Genomic DNA, 16,436 nt, shown 5'->3' with positions numbered 1-16,436 from the left:
TAGTGTATTGTGATGGACAGAAAATTGGTTGGCTGACAGGAAACAAAGAGTAGGAATAAATGAGTCGTTTTCCGAGTGGCAGGCAGTGACTAGTGGGGTACCGCAGGGATCGGTGCTAGGACCCCAGCTATTCACAATATATATTAATGATTTAGATGAGGAAACTAAATGTAATATCTCCAAATTTGCAGATGACACAAAACTGGGTGGGAGGGTGAGTTATGAGGAGGATGCAGAGAGGCTTCAGGGTGATTTGGACAAGTTGAGTGAGTGGGCAAATGCATGGAAGATACAGTATAATGTGGATAAATGTGAGGTTATCCACTTTGGTAGCAAAAACAGGAAGGCAGATTATTATCTATTAGGCTATAAACTGAGAGAGGGGAATATGCAACGAGACCTGGGTGTTCTCGTACACCAGTCGCTGAAGGTAAGCATGCAGGTGCAACAGGCGGTAAAAAAGGCAAATGGTATGTTGGCCTTCATAGCGAGAGGATTCGAGTACAGGGGCTGGATGTCTTGCTGCAATTATACAGGGCCTTGGTGAGGCCACACCTGGAATATTGTGTGTAGTTTTGGTCTCCTTATCTGAGGAAGGATGTTCTTGCTATAGAGGGAGTGCAGCGAAGGTTTACCAGACTGATTCCTGGGATGGCGGGACTGACGTATGAGGAGTGATTGAGTCGGTTAGGATTATATTCGCTGGAGTTCAGAAGAGTGAGGGGGGATCTCATAGAAACATATAAAATTCTAACAGGACTTGACAGGGTAGATGCAGGAAGGATGTTCCCGATGGTGGGGTCATAGTCTAAGGATACGGGGTAAACCTTTCAGGACTGAGATTAGGAGATTTCTTCACCCAGAGAGTGGTGAGCCTGTGGAATTCGCTACCAGAGAAAGCAGCTGAGGCCAAAACATTGTATGTTTTCAAGAAGGAGTTAGATCTCGCTCTTGGGTCGAAAGGGATCAAAGGGTATGTGACGAAAGCGGGAACAGGTTACTGAGTTGGATGATCAGCCATGATCGTATTGAATGACGGAGCAGGCTCGAAGGGCCGAATGGCCTACTCCTGCTCCTATTGTCTATGTTTCTATGATGAAGGGTCACTGACCTGAAACGTTGACTCTGTTTCTCTCTCCACAGATGCTGCCTGACCTGCTGAGTATTTCCAGCATTTCTTGTTTTTATTACCCACAGAGAGACTGTTTTCCTTCCTCTCTCAGAAGAGACAGTGAAGCAGTTCCTCACACCAGGGTCATCACTGGTGTAAATAAGATAGGGGGAGAAGAGCATGACATTCCCAAGGGGGGTCATCTAGAAGCCTCTAGACACCAGAAACATTCCTAAGCTGATACAAGGGAGCCTTGTGTACGAAAGCTAACATTTGACCTCCAGTGTGAAGTAAACTGAACCATGACCTTGAGCTGAAGTAATGGACAAGGGGGAGGTGACCACCCAACACCTCAATTATCTGTGCTGTAGTCATTGGTTAGAAGGGTTCGAACAAGTGATTGACATAGGGTGAACTACCAGCCGAGAGAGAGAATGTGAGAGAAAGCGAGAGAGAGAGAGAGAGAGAGAGAGCATGGAGAGAGAAGACTGCCCTTCCAGCTGCAGAGGTCAGCTGCAAAATCATTTGTCACAGGTCGTATACTTATTCTGTCTATTTAGCTAATGCATCATCATATTTAAACTGCTACTTCTTAATATTCATTGTATTTGAACTGTTGCTTCTTAATAAACTTAATAAAATTCTTTAAATGACTCAGAGGTTTTCAAACCCTTCGTTGTGTATCTGTGACCCCCATACCTAAATCTTACAGGCCAACAGCTCTGTAACTGAGCAGTGCCACTGCCGAGGTATTGGCTGCTGCTGGTGGAGCACCCACCCGAAGCCTGAAGCCGCAGAGTGGCGCCAGGCCCAGGTCACAGGTAAGTCAGGGCAGGAGGGGTCGCACGAGATGGGGTGTGTAGGGGGGTTGACAGTAAGGGCATGGGGTGGCTTTCAATAGGACCCCCTTCCCAATTCCGGGTCCCTCATTCAGGCACTCACCTTTTAACATGGCACACACCCCCACCGCAGCCAGCAAGCAACCCACATGGTTTTTCTTGCCGTGCTTCCCCTGCAGCAACAGGCACAGCCACCGCTCGGCTAGTTGTGGCAGTGGTGGGATGAGGCCCTCAATTGGGGTTAATTGCCCACTGATGTGCCTCAATTGGCAGTGGGACAGGAAGGCCGTTCAGAAACCTTCCCACCCCAGACTTAATTTTGGCAGAGGTGGGAAGCTGGTGGGGTCCACCCCCGCCACCATCCCATCCAAACCCTGCCTCCAAACCCACCGCGGAGGAGCACATCAAATTCCCCCTTGGACTTGGAACAAACTGCTGCAATGTTACCTATGGTGCTTATATGGCAGAGGGCAGTGAAACTGAAACTGCTGGGACCTCTTGTCAATTATACGTTCCTGTTGCAGTGACAAGGATGGTGACACACACACACACACATCTTATGCTGAGTTATAGTGCTATTGCTGCTGTTTGACAGTATCTGCTAAACACTAGCAAAGGTTCAAACCAGTTCACACCAGCTCTCTATCATCTAACTGGTGACCATCCCTTCTTGGTTGAGGGGGAGGAAGTAGATGTGTCTATGCTGATCCTTATATCCTTGCATCCCATTCTCTATATGCACCCCATATCTTCTGACTCCATATCCTCCCCACCTCCAAGACCACCTACTTCCATCTTCATATCATCGTCTGTCTCCGACCCTGCCTCAGCCCATCTGCTGCTGAAACTCTTATCCATGTCTTAGTTGTCTCTAGGTTCGACTATTCCAATGTTCTCCTCGCTGGCCTTACCACTTTGTGTGCTCCGTCAATTTGAGTTCATTGAAAACTCTGCTGCCTGTATCCTAACTCACACCAAGTCCCATTCACACATATCTGTGCTCATTGACCTGCTCCTGGTCCAACAACATCCTGAATTTAAAATTCTCATCCTGTTTCCTCGAGTCCCACAAACCTCCAAGATCACTGCGTTCCCCCAATTCTGCCCTCTATGGATTCCCTATTCTAATCCCTCCCTAAACGTCTGTAACTTTCTCGCATCCTTGAAGACACTCCTTAAAACCTACCTCTTTGACCAAGTATTTGGTCATCTGTCCAATTATGTAATTCTGTGGCCTGGTCTCAATGTTTGTTTGATAACATTCCTGTGAAGCACCAAGGTGCTATATAAATACAAGTTGTTACTATTACAGTATCTCTGCATCCTGTTCTTTATCTGTACCGATCCTTAAATCCCTCCATTCTGTGTTCTATCCATACTGCATCTTTCCTTTTTTTCTCTATCTGCATCGACTTATCTTGTGCAGAGACTTACCAACGCGGAGATTAAAGTTGATGTGGGAATGTCTGTGAATCTCTAGCATGGTATTCTCCAGAGCAAGTGCAAAGTCTGCCAGGGTACAGAGGTGTGCCCACTCATCATCATCATCATCATCATCCTGAAACAAAATATCAGCATTATTCTTTTCTTACACTGGGCAACAGTGATGATGCCACATCTCAGAGCAGCAATGTGCCATCATCTGGAATGCTGGGGCATAATTCCCAGCATGGAGAGTTACTGAGCTCTGTTGTGTTGTTGTGGGAAGCACTGAGTGTAGACCCAGCCACACCCTCATGGGAACAAGGAGCAATTCAAAGGGGCAGTCAACCCATGCTGCACAATTACAACTTTTTGTGTTGACTGGTGGTTTGCTCTTTTGGAGCTTTGCTGACATACGCCTCCTGCTTTAGCCTGGAATGGATTCAATTCAAGGGTTTATAAAGCAAGTGGCTGTGATTCACCCATTGCACTCAGAGGACTAGGGGTTGTGAGCACTGAGACCATAAGATCTGAAAGAACTTGATGAATGTAGAGTGGAGTCATAAGCAAAATGTGAATGGTTGGGTCTTATTAGTAAAATCAACAGTTATCACAATTACAATCAGAGAATTACAAAGCACAGAAGGAGGCCAATTCCCCTGTACCTGCTCTCTGGGAGAGCTCGCCCCTCAGTCCCATTCCCTTTTCCCTATTCCCCATCACCCCTATGCCCTCCCCCTGGGAGAGGTCTCCCCTCAGTCCCATTCCCCCATCACCCCTGTGCCCTCCCCCTGGGAGAGGTCTCCCCTCAGTCCCATTCCCCCATTGCCCCTGTGCCATCTTTGTGAGAGCTCAGCCCTCAGAGGAGATGGTAGCGTAGTGGAAATGTCACTGAACTGGTAATCCAAAGGCCCAGGCTAAGTCCCAGGGGTCATGGGTTCAAATCCAACCACGGCAGCCACTGGAATTTCAATTCAATTAATTCATAAAAATCTGGAATTGAATGCTTGGCCGGAATTTTATGCCACCCCAAAGAGTGGGATGGTGGCGTGGGGGCTGCCGTAACATGGAGTGGGAGGCTCCGGGGGCCCTCCTGCCGCTCTTGCTTCTGCTGCCACTTTACGGTTGGTGGCGGCAGTGAAAAATGGCCCGCCCGCCCCAGGCCAATCAAGGGATTTTACCCGTGGCTGGTTGGACGGCCGAGGACTGACAGAAGCTGCCTGATAAAACCAACAAACATTTGGGGGGGGGGTGCCCTCATGATCGGGCACCCTGTGCCCGATGGAGGGCCGCCCCCACTAACCCAACCACCCCCAACACCCAATACCCCCCCCCTTCTCCCCAATTGACCACTCTGCGGCTTCAGGCTTCGGGCGGGTGCTCCACCCAACCGATTACTCCCGGCAAGGCAACCAAAACTTAACTTTGCTCCAGGCTCCCCGACATCTTTTCACACTGGGCTGTAGTCCCAGCAGTGGCCACCACTCCCGGTGGCGCTGCTGGGACTAAAAGCTGCCGGCCCGCTGATTGGCCAGCAGCTCTATTAGGCGGGACATCCTACCTCAAGCGGTTGGAAGTCCCGCCTCACACCAATTGAAGCCAGGGGCCCGCACAATATGGGTCAGATCCCCAGGCGAGGCAGAAGCGGGTTCACCACTGACTTTTCAGTCAGCGGCCGGCTCCCATCCGCCTAGGGTAAAATCCCGGCCCTAGTTTCAGGAATCGTGCCAAGAAACTTTCATTGATTGTTGTAAAAACCCATTTGGTTCACTAATGTTCTTTAGGGAAGGAAATCTGAATCCTTACCTGGTCTGGCCTACATGTGACTCCAGACCCACAGCAACATGGTTGTATCTTAAATGACCCCTGAAATGGCCTAGCAAGCCACTCAGTTGCCAAGAGCATTTAGGGATGGGCAACAAATGCTGGCCTTGCCAACGACACCCATATCCCATGAATGAATAAAAAAACCCATTCCCTTTCATCATTCCCCCAACGCCACCATGCCCACTCTCTGAGAGCTCTCCTCTCAGTCCCATCCCCCATCGATCCCCTGCCAGAGAGTCATAGAGTCATTTACGGCATAGGAGGAGGCCATTCAGCCCACTGAGTCCTTGCCAGCTCTCCATGAAACAATCCAGTCAGCTGCAGTCTCCTGCTGGATCCCCATAACCCTTCAAGTTTACTTCTCTCAAGTGCCTATCCAATTTCCTTTTGAAATCATTGATTGTCTCCATTTCCCCCTCATGGGCAGCAAGTTCCAGGTCATTATCACTCTGTGTTAAAAAAGTTCTTTTCCCCCTGCATCTCTTGCCCAAAACCTTCAATCTGTGTCCCCTAGTCCTTGTACCATCAGCTAATGGGAACAGCTTTTATTTGTCTAACTTATCTAAACCTGTCATAATCTTGTACATCTCTAACAAATCTCCCCTCAATCCTCTTTGCTCCAGGGAGAACAGCCCCAGCTTCTCCAACCTATACTTGACCTCGTCCTCACCAATCTACCTGCCACAGATGTATCTGTCCATGACAGTATTGGTAGGAGTGACCATCGCACAGTCCTTGTGGAGACAAAGTCCTGCCTTCACATTGAGGATGCCCTCCTTCGTGTTGTGTGGCACTATCACCGTGCTAAATGGGATAGATTTCAAACAGCAATGTAAAACTGGGCATCCATGAGGTGCTGTGGGCCATCAGCAGCAGCAGAATTGTACTCAACCACAATCTGTAACCTCATGGCCCGGCATATTCCCCATTCTACCATTACCATCAAGCCGGGGTACCAACCCTGGTTCAATGAAGAGTGTAGGAGGGCATGCCAGGAGCAGCACCAGGCATACCTCAAAATGAGATGTCAACCTGGTGAAGCTACAACACAGGACTACTTGCATGCCAAACTGCGTAAGCAGCATGCGACAGATAGAGCTAAGCGATCCCATAACCAACGGATCAGATCTAAGCTCTGCAGTCCTGCCACATCCAGCCGTGAATGGTGGTGGACAATTAAACAACTAACTGGAGGAGGTGGCTCCACAAATATCCCCATCCTCAATGATGGGGGAGCCCAGCACATCAGTGCAAAAGATAAGGCTGAAGCATTTGCAACAATCTTCAGCCAGAAGTGCCAAGTTGATCATCCATCTCGGCTTCCTCCTGAAGTCCCCAGCATCACAGATGCCAATCTTCAGCCAATTCGATTCACTCAGAGTGATAACAAGAAATGACTGAAGGCACTGGATACTGCAAAGAGTATGGGCCCTGACAATATTCCGGCAATAGTACTGAAGACCTGTGCTCCCGAACTTGCCACGCCCCTAGCCAAGCTGTTCCAGTACAGCTACAGCACTGGCATCTACCTGACAATGTGGAAAATTGCCCAGGTATGTCCTGTACACAAAAAGCAGGACAAGTCCAACCCGGCCAATTACCGCCCCATCAGCCTACTCTCAATCATCAGTAAAGTGATGGAAGGTGTCATCAACAGCGCTATCAAGCAGCACTTGCTTAGCAATAACCTGCTCAGTTTGGGTTCCGCCAGGGCCACCCAGCTCCTGACCTCATTACAGCCTTGGTTCAAACATAGACAAAAGAGCTGAACTCAAGAGGTGAGGTGAGAGTGACTGCCCTTGACATCAAGTCAACATCTGACCGAGAATGGCATCAGCAAAACTGAGGTCAATGGGAATCAGGGGGAAAACCCTCTGCTGGTTGGAGTCATTCCTAGCGCAGAGGAAGATGGTTGTGGTGGTTGGAGGTCAATCATCTGAGCTCCAGGACATCACTGTAGGAGTTCCTCAGGGTAGTGTCCTTGGCCCAACCATCTTCAGTTGCTTCATCAATGACCTTCCTTCAATCATGAGGTCAGAAGTGGAGATGTTTGCTAATGATTGCACAACGTTCAGCACCATTCGTGATTCCTCAGATACTGAAGCAGTCCGGGTCCATATGTAACACCACACAAGTGCTAGGCAATGACCATCTCCAACAAGAGAGAATCTAACCATCTCCCCTTGACATTCAATGGCATTACTATCGCTGAATCTCCCACTATCAACATCCTGGAGGTCACTCTTGACCAGAAACGTAACTAGACCAGCCACATATTATGGATACAAAAGCAGGTCAGACGCTGGGAATCCTGCAGCGAGTAACTCACCTCCTGACTCCCAAGCGCCTGTCCACCATCTACAAGGCACAAATCAGGAGTGTGATGGAATACTCTCCACTTGCCTGGATGGGTGTGGCTCCAACAACACGCAGGAATTTCAACACCATCTACGACAAAGCAGCCCACTTGATTGGCACCCCACCCACCACCTTAAACATTCACTCCCTCCACCAATGACGCACAGTGGCAGCAGTGTGTACCATCTACAAGTTGCACTGCAGCAACTCACCAAGGCTCCTTTGACAGCATCTTCAAAACGCACAACCTCTTCCACTTAGAAGGACAAGGGCAGCAGATGCATGGGAACATCACCACCTGCAAGTTCCCCTCCAAGTCACACACCATCCTGACTTGGAACTATATCGCCGTTCCTTCACTGTCACTGGGTCAAAATCCTGGAAGTCCCTCCCTAACAGCACTGTGGGTGCACCCGCACCAGATGGACTGCAACGATTCAAGAAGGCAACTCACCACCACATTCTCAAGGCAATTAGGGATGGGCAACAAATGCTGGCCGAGCCAGCGACGCCCACATCCCATGAAACAAATTAAAGAAAAACCTTTGAGGTGCTACTCTTTAACCTCCTCCTTAGCTCCTGAAAAATCTGAAAATCTTGAAAAACGTGTACCACAACTTCTGGCTTCCAGCATTTCTTGTTTTTGTTTCTGGCTCACTCCCTTCCCCCTGCAAAATATCCATTACTCGGCACCAGGGAGCAACACACCATGCAAGACTCACGATAACGATTACAGAAATGCCAATCTGTTCCCCTGACTATGGAATCTCCAACGACAACATCATTTCTACATTTTGCTGTTCCCGCCTGTTCAGTCCCTTGCCCATTGGTGTCATGAAATTGACTGCACTCCTTCAGGGTATCGTCATTCCCAGCAGTCACCAATGCTGAGTACCTGTTTGAGAGTGGCACAAACCCCAAAGACTCCTACACCTCCTGCCTCTTCCTCGTCTTATGGATGGCCACCCACCTAGTATCCTGAACTCTTACTGCCTGTGGGGTGACCACCTTCGGGAAAGTATAATCCAGGAAACTCTCCTGCTCCCTGATGCTCCGCAGTGACTCCACACTGCCACTCATGCTCAAAAATCCTGAGCTCGAGCTGAAGCAGCTGGAGATACTTCCTAAACATTCTCTCTGACAGCTCTCCCCTCAGTCCCCTTCCCATTCCCTCATCGCCCCCGTGCCCTCTCTTTGAGAGCTCTCCCCTCAGTCTCAATCTGTGCCATTTCCTCATATCCTTTTAATATATTTTCCTTTGGATGTATTGATTCCTTTCCCTTTTAAAAGCTTTTATTAATTCTACACCCCAAATTATTTCTGGTAAGAAATTCTATGTCCTAACAGCCCTCTGCCTAAGTAAAAATTTCAAAAGCATTCTCCTAATTCTTCTTTTATTTGCTGGAGATAGTCTGAAATTTATACTAGCTTGTTACTGCCTTGCTTCCGAGTGGGAAAGCCTTCACCCTGTTTATACTTTTATAGCTCCTCAGGACTTTTCACACATCTATCAAATCTCAATCTTCTCTATTCGAATGAAGCTTAAAATTAAGGCCTTTCATCTCTGGAGTCTTCATGAAACTCTTGTGCACTCTCTCCATGAAAGGAAAGAAAGACTGACATTTATATAGCACCTTTCATGACCTCAGGATATCCCGAAGCGCTATACTATCAATTAAATGTTTCGAAGTGTAGTCACTGTTGTAATGTAGGAAATGCAGCAGCCAATTTGTCATGGCAATAATGGAGACCTGATTCAAAAAAAGGATATAACTAGTTACTAAATATTCCTGGTTACAAGGTGCTCAGGAAAGATACAGAAGGAAAGATAGGAGGAGGGGTGGCAGTATTGATTAAGGAGAACATTACAGTGCTGGAGAGAGAGGATGTCCTGGAGGGGTCGAAGACAGAATCTATTTGGTTAGAGCTAAGAAAAAATAGAGGTCCCATTACACTGCTGGGTGTATTCTATAGGCCACCAACTAGCAGCAAAGATATAGAGGAACAAATTTGCAAGGAAATTAGAGAGATACAAGAATTATAAGAGTAGTTATAATGGAGGGACTTTAATCATCCTCATATAGACTGGGATAGTAATAGTGTAAAGGGCAGAGGAGGACAAGAGTATCTAGAGTGTGTTCATGAGAATTTTCTACATCATTATGTTTCCAGTCCAACAAGCAAGGAGGCATTGCTGGATTTGGTACTGGGGAATAAGATGGGTCAGTGGATCAAGTGTCAGTGGGGGAACATTTAGGGAAAGTGATCATCGTACCATCGGTTTAGGTTGGCTATGGAAAAAACAAGGACCAACGCAGAGTAAAAATAATTCATTGGGGAAGAGTTAACTTCAATGAACCAGCTCCGTTCTCATCCGATGTCAACGGGAATCAAAGACTGGAAGACAAAACTGTCATGGAACAATGGGCTGCCTTTGAAGAGGAGGCAGTTCAGGTATAGTCAATGTACATTCCCACAAGGTGGGAAGATAGGACGAACAAATCCAGAGCTCCCTGGATGGCAAAAGAGTTAGAGAGTAAGATGAAACAGAAAAAGGGTGCATATGACAGATGTCAGACAGATAAATACAAGTAAGAACCAGGATGAATATAGAAGGTTCAGCGGAGAAGTGAAAAAGAGAAGCAAAGAGAGAGTATGAGAAAAGACTGTCGGCTAACATAAAAGGGAATCCAAAACTCTTCTATCGGCATAAAAATAGTAAAAGGATGGTAAATGGAGGAGTGGGGTGAATTAGAGACCAAAAAGGAGATTTGTGCATGGAGACAGGGGGCATAGCTGCAGTACTAAATGAGTACTTTGCATCTGTCTTTACCAAGGAAGAAGATGCTGCCCAAGTCATAGTGATAGAGGAGGTAGTTGAGACAATGGATGAGCTAAAAATTAATAAAGAGGAGGTATTAGATAGGCTGTCTGTACTTAAAGTTAATGAGATGCATCTAAGGATACCGAGGGAAGTAAGGGTGGAAGTTGCAGAGCCACTGGCCATAATCTCCCAAATCTTAGATACAGAGGTGGTGCCAGAGGACTAGAGAATTGCAGATTAGATTAGATTAGAGATACAGCACTGAAACAGGCCCTTCGGCCCACCGAGTCTGTGCCGAACATCAACCACCCATTTATACTAATCCTACACTAATCCCATATTCCTACCAAACATCCCCACCTGTCCCTATATTTCCCTACCACCTACCTATACTAGTGACAATTTATAATGGCCAATTTACCTATCAACCTGCAAGTCTTTTGGCTTGTGGGAGGAAACCGGAGCACCCGGAGAAAACCCACGCAGACACAGGGAGAACTTGCAAACTCCACACAGGCAGTACCCAGAATCGAACCCGGGTCCCTGGAGCTGTGAGGCTGCGGTGCTAACCACTGCGCCACTGTGCCGCCCTATATAGATGTTATATCCTTTCTTGAACAAGGATGTAAGGATAAAGCCAAGTCAGTTCAACCTCGTTGGTGGGAAAGATTTTAGAAACGATAATTCGGGACAAAATTAACAGTCACGAGGACAAATGTGGATTAACTAAGGGAAGTCAGCACAGATTTGTTAAGGGAAAATGGTGTTTAACCAACTTACTTGAGTTTTTTGATGAGGTAACAGAGAGGGCTGATGAGGGTAATGTGGTTGATGTGGTGTACATGGATTTCTAAAAGGCTTTTAATAAAGTGCCACATAACAGGCTTGTCAGCAAAGTTAGAGCCCATGGAATAAAAAGGACAGTAGCAGCATAGATATGAAACTGACTGAGTGAAAGGAAACAGAGTAGTGCTGAACAATTGGTTTTCGGACTGCAGGAAGGTATAGAGTGGGGCTCCCCAGGGGCTGATGTTGGACGCCTGTTTTTCCTGATCTATATTAATGACCTAGACTTGGGTGTACAGGGCACAATTTCAAAATCTGCAGATGACACAAAACTTGGAAGTATTGTGAACTGTGAGGAGAAAAGTGATAAACTTCAAGAGAAAACAGACAGAAGGGTGGAATGGGCAGACAAGTGGCAGATGAAATTTAATGCAGAAAAGGTGGAAGTGATTTATTTTGGTAGGAAGAATGAGGAGAGGCAATATAAAATAACGGATACAACTGTAAAGTGGGTGCAGGAGTGGAGGGACCTGGGAGTATATGTACACAAATCATTGAAGGTGGCAGGGCAGGTTGAGAAAATGGTTACTAGAGCATATGGGGTCCTGGAATTTATAAGTAGAGGCATAGAGTACAAAAACAAGGAAGTTATAATAAACCTGTATAAAAAACTGGTTCAGCCTCAAAAGGAGTATTGTGTCCAGTTCTGGGCACTACACATCAGGATGGATGTGAAGGCATTAGAGAGGGGGTAGAAAAGATTCATGAGAATAGTTCCAGGAATGAGGAACTTCAGTTATGTGGACAGATTAGAGAAGCTGCTGGGGCTGTCTACCTTGGGGAAAAGAAGATTAAGAGGTGATTTGAAAGAAATGTTCAAAATCATGAGGGGTCTGGACAGAGTAGATAGAGAGAAACTGTTTCTGTCATTGGAAGAGTTGAGAATCAGAGGACACTGATTTAAGGTGATTGGCAAAAGAAGCAACAGCGACAGGAGGAAAAACATTTTTACACAGCGAGTGGTTAGGGTCTGGAATACACTGCCTGAGAGTATGGTGGAGGCAGATTCAAATCAGGGCCTTCAAAAGAGAATTGGATAATTATCTGAAGAGAAAGAATTTACATGGCTACAGGGAAAAGGATGGGGTGTGGGACTCAGTACACTGCCCTTTCAGAGAGCCGGGACAGACATGACAGGCCAAATGGCCCCCTTCTCTGCTGTAATCATTCTTTCATTCAATTTGTGCACAGCAAGATTCCTCAAATGACAATGTGGTAACGATCAGATAATCTGTTTGATCTACTCTGCTCTGATCTTATTGAAATGTGTAAGATTCTGAGGGGGCTTGACAGGGTAGATGCTGAAAGTATGTTTCCCCTTCGGGGGCACAGTTTCAAAAATAAGAGGTCTCCCATTTAAGATGGAGATCAGGAGAAATTTCTTCTCTGAGGGTTGTGAATCTTTGGAACCTTTGGAAAGCAGTGAAGGCTGAGTCATTGAATATATTCAAGACTGAGTTAGACAGATTTTTGAAATAACAAGAAGAAATGCTGGAAATACTCAGCAGGTCTGGCAGCATCTGCAGTGAGAGAAGCAGAGTTAACGTTTCAGGTCAGGTCAGGTCAGGTCAGGAGGAAAGTATAGGTGGTCTGATTAGCAAGTTTGCAGACGACACTAAGACTGGTGGAGTAGAAGATAGTGAAGGGGACTGTCAGAGAATACAGCAGAATATAGATAGATTAGAGAGTTGGGCAGAGAAATGGCAGATGGAGTTCAATCAGGGCAAATGCGAGGTGATGCATTTTGGAAGATCCAATTCAAGAGTGAACTATACAGTAAATGGAAAAGTCCTGGGGAAAATTGATGTACAGAGAGATTTGGGTGTTCAGGTCCATTGATCCCTGAAGGTGGCAACGCAGGTCAATAGAGTGGTCAAGAAGGCATATGGCATGCTTTCCTTCATCGGACGGGGTATTGAGTACAAGAGTTGGCAGGTCATGTTACAGTTGTATAAGACTTTGGTTTGGCCACATTTGGAATACTGCGTGCAGTTCTGGTCGCCACATTATCAAAAGGATGTGGATGCTTTGGAGAGGGTGCAGAGGAGGTTCACCAGGATGTTGCCTGGTATGGAGGGTGCTAGCTATGAAGAGAGGTTGAGTAGATTAGGATTATTTTCATTAGAAAGACGGAGGTTGAGGGGGGACCTGATTGAGGTGTACAAAATCATGAGAGGGATAGACAGGGTGGATAGCAAGAAGCTTTTTCCCAGAGTGGGGGATTCAATTACAAGGGGACACGAGTTCAAAGTGAAAGGGGAAAAGTTTAGGGGGGATATGCGTGGAAAGTTCTTTAGGCAGAGGGTGGTGGGTGCCTGGAACGCATTGCCAGCGGAGGTGGTAGATGCGGGCACGATAGCTTTGTCTTTCAACACACCATTAACATATTGTTTGCCTTTGCTCCACTACCTTCTGGTCAGCTATTCTGTGACCTTGTCCGATCTACATCTTCTCCTTTGTTATCTCTTGTCCCACCCCTGCTTTACTTGCTTATAATCTTTCACATTTCTCATATTTGCTAGTTCTGATGAAGGGTCACTGACCTGAAACGTTAACTCTGCTTCTCTCTCCACAGATGCTGCCAGACCTGCTGAGTATTTCCAGCATTTCTTGTTTTTATTTCAGATTTCCAGCATCCGCAGTATTTTGCTTTTATTTTAGACATATTTTTGATTGACAAGGGAGTCAAGGCTGATGGGGGTGGGGTGGTGGGGTGGGTTGGCACGAAAGTGGAGTAAAGGCCACAATCAGATCAGCCAAGATCTTATTGAGTGACAGAGCAGGCTCGAGCGGCCAGATGACCGACTCCAGCTCCTATTTCCTTTTATTACATTTTAAAGATGTTAATTGAGGGATGACTATTGACCACAACGCCAGGGACAACTCTGTTGATCTTCTTCAAATAGTGGCCATGGGATCTTTTCTGTTCACCTGAGAGGGCAGACAGGGCCTTAGTTTAACATCACATATGAAAGACACCTCTGACACTGAAGCGCTCCCTCAGCATTGGCACTAAGCGTGTCAGCCTAGAGGTGCCTATATTTCTGGAGTAGGTGCTTGAACCCCCAGCCTCTGACTCAAGAAGCAGTAGCGTTACCCATTGAGCCACGGCAGACACAGCTTTGACATCCTTCATGAAATAAGGCACCTCAAACTGGAAACAATATTCTAATCAATAGCTGTACAGATTCACTGTAATAGTGATATTGACCTGGAATTCACTGTAATGGTGATATTGACCTGGAATTCACTGTAATGGTGATATTGACCTGGAATTCACTGTAATGGTGATATTGACCTGGAATTCACTGTAATGGTGATATTGACCTGGAATTCACTGTAATAGTGATATTGGTGCTGAACACCATAAGTTGGACCATGATCCTAAAATGGCGAAATTACACCAAAATTTGCGAGAGAATTGATTAAAATATCAGTGAATCAGAAAAGGCGTGGTCAATGATGTATTATTGTTCAAGCTAATTGTGCACCAGGCCACTCCCTACATCTGGAAACTATTACAATAATATTTCTAATACGGTTTCTATTTTCAAAGAATCCTGGCTGGACTAGGTCCTGATAAATGAAAGCAATTATTAATTTGTGAGTCTTTTAATTTCAGGTATCTCTACTGTCTGCCTTGGATCATGCAACCAATCGCTGCCTTCCCTTGAAGGGCAGCATAAAAGTCACCATCTGTGATGACATTTCTCTTCGATGCAGAGTCAGCAGACGTGAATATATCTCACCAACTGCTTAGATCGCTTCCCAATAATGTTCATCACATGCAAATCTGGGTTAACAGATGAGAGCATGTGTGGGCTGACTCATTCTCTGCGCAGACTCCCAAACCCTGGGAAATAAAACCACCCACGGGCCAGAAATCAAGTCAATGCTGTGTCTCCAGCACCAGAGTTCTTCAACTGAATTGAGGAATACTTTAAATGGTTAAATTTTTAAATGATTTTAAATCAATTTAAAATTTAATAAATGCCACAACCTTGGCATAACTTTTCAGCAAATTCTGGGCTAATATGCTACAAAACAATTGTTACAAGGAGTGTGTTATCACATATGTGTTAGCATACATGTTCAAGTCCTCTGAAGAAGGAACTTTCCTCCACACAAGATCAGGGGACAGGTTGTTCAACCTTGCCCGTCTAAGAGCGAAGTCCAAAGTACGGAAAGTCCTCATCAGGGAACTCCTCTTTGCTGACGATGCTGCTTTAACATCTCACACTGAAGAGTGCCTGCAGAGTCTCATCGACAGGTTTGCAGCTGCCTGCAATGAATTTGGCATAACCATCAGCCTCAAGAAAACGAACATCATGGGGCAGGATGTCAGAAATGCTCCATCCATCAATATTGGCGACCACGCTCTGGAAGTGGTTCAAGAGTTCACCTACCTAGGCTCAACTATCACCAGTAACCTGTCTCTAGATGCAGAAATCAACAAGCGCATGGGTAAGGCTTCCACTGCTATGTCCAGACTGGCCAAGAGAGTGTGGGAAAATGGCGCACTGACACGGAACACAAAAGTCCGAGTGTATCAGGCCTGTGTCCTCAGTACCTTGCTCTACGGCAGCGAGGCCTGGACAACGTATGCCAGCCAAGAGCGACGTCTCAGTTCATTCCATCTTTGCTGCCTCCGGAGAATACTTGGCATCGGGTGGCAGGACCGTATCTCCAACACAGAAGTCCTCGAGGCGGCCAATATCCCCAGCTTAAACACACTACTGAGTCAGCGGCACTTGAGATGGCTTGGCCATGTGAGCCGCATGGAAGATGGCAGGATCCCCAAAGACACATTGTACAGCGAGCTTGCCACTGGTATCAGACCCACCGGCCGTCCATGTCTCCGCTTTAAAGACGTCTGCAAACGCGACATGAAATCCTGTGACATTGATCACAAGTCGTGGGAGTCAGTTGCCAGCGTTCGCCAGAGCTGGCGGGCAGCCGTAAAGACAGGGCTAAATTGTGGTGAGTCGAAGAGACTTAGTAGTTGGCAGGAAAAAAGACAGAGGCGCAAGGGGAGAGCCAACTGTGCAACAGCCTCGACAAACAAATTTCTCTGCAGCACCTGTGGAAGAGCCTGTCACTCCAGAATTGGCCTTTATAGCCACTCCAGGCGCTGCTTCACAAACCACTGACCACCTCCAGGTGCTTATCCATTGTCTCTCGAGATAAGGAGGCCCAAAAGAAAAAGAAA

At 46.6% G+C, this 16,436-nt stretch overlaps 1 protein-coding gene across 1 annotated transcript in view; it reads right to left on the bottom strand.

Annotated features, from left to right (window-relative positions):
* LOC137366348 (adenylate cyclase type 8-like) overlaps nt 1–16,436 on the bottom strand; it is a 266,926-nt gene that overhangs the window by 5,872 nt on the left and 244,618 nt on the right. The window contains exon 25 of the mRNA XM_068028243.1: nt 3,385–3,508. Within this exon, the coding sequence (XP_067884344.1) occupies nt 3,385–3,508 (124 nt within the window). The remainder of the gene's footprint in view (nt 1–3,384; nt 3,509–16,436) is intronic.

Source organism: Heterodontus francisci, unplaced genomic scaffold, assembly GCF_036365525.1.
Source record: "Heterodontus francisci isolate sHetFra1 unplaced genomic scaffold, sHetFra1.hap1 HAP1_SCAFFOLD_377, whole genome shotgun sequence".
Classification (NCBI taxonomy): domain Eukaryota; kingdom Metazoa; phylum Chordata; class Chondrichthyes; order Heterodontiformes; family Heterodontidae; genus Heterodontus; species Heterodontus francisci.
Note: the sequence above shows the minus strand (reverse complement) of the source record. Positions and strands in the feature narration are given on the sequence as shown.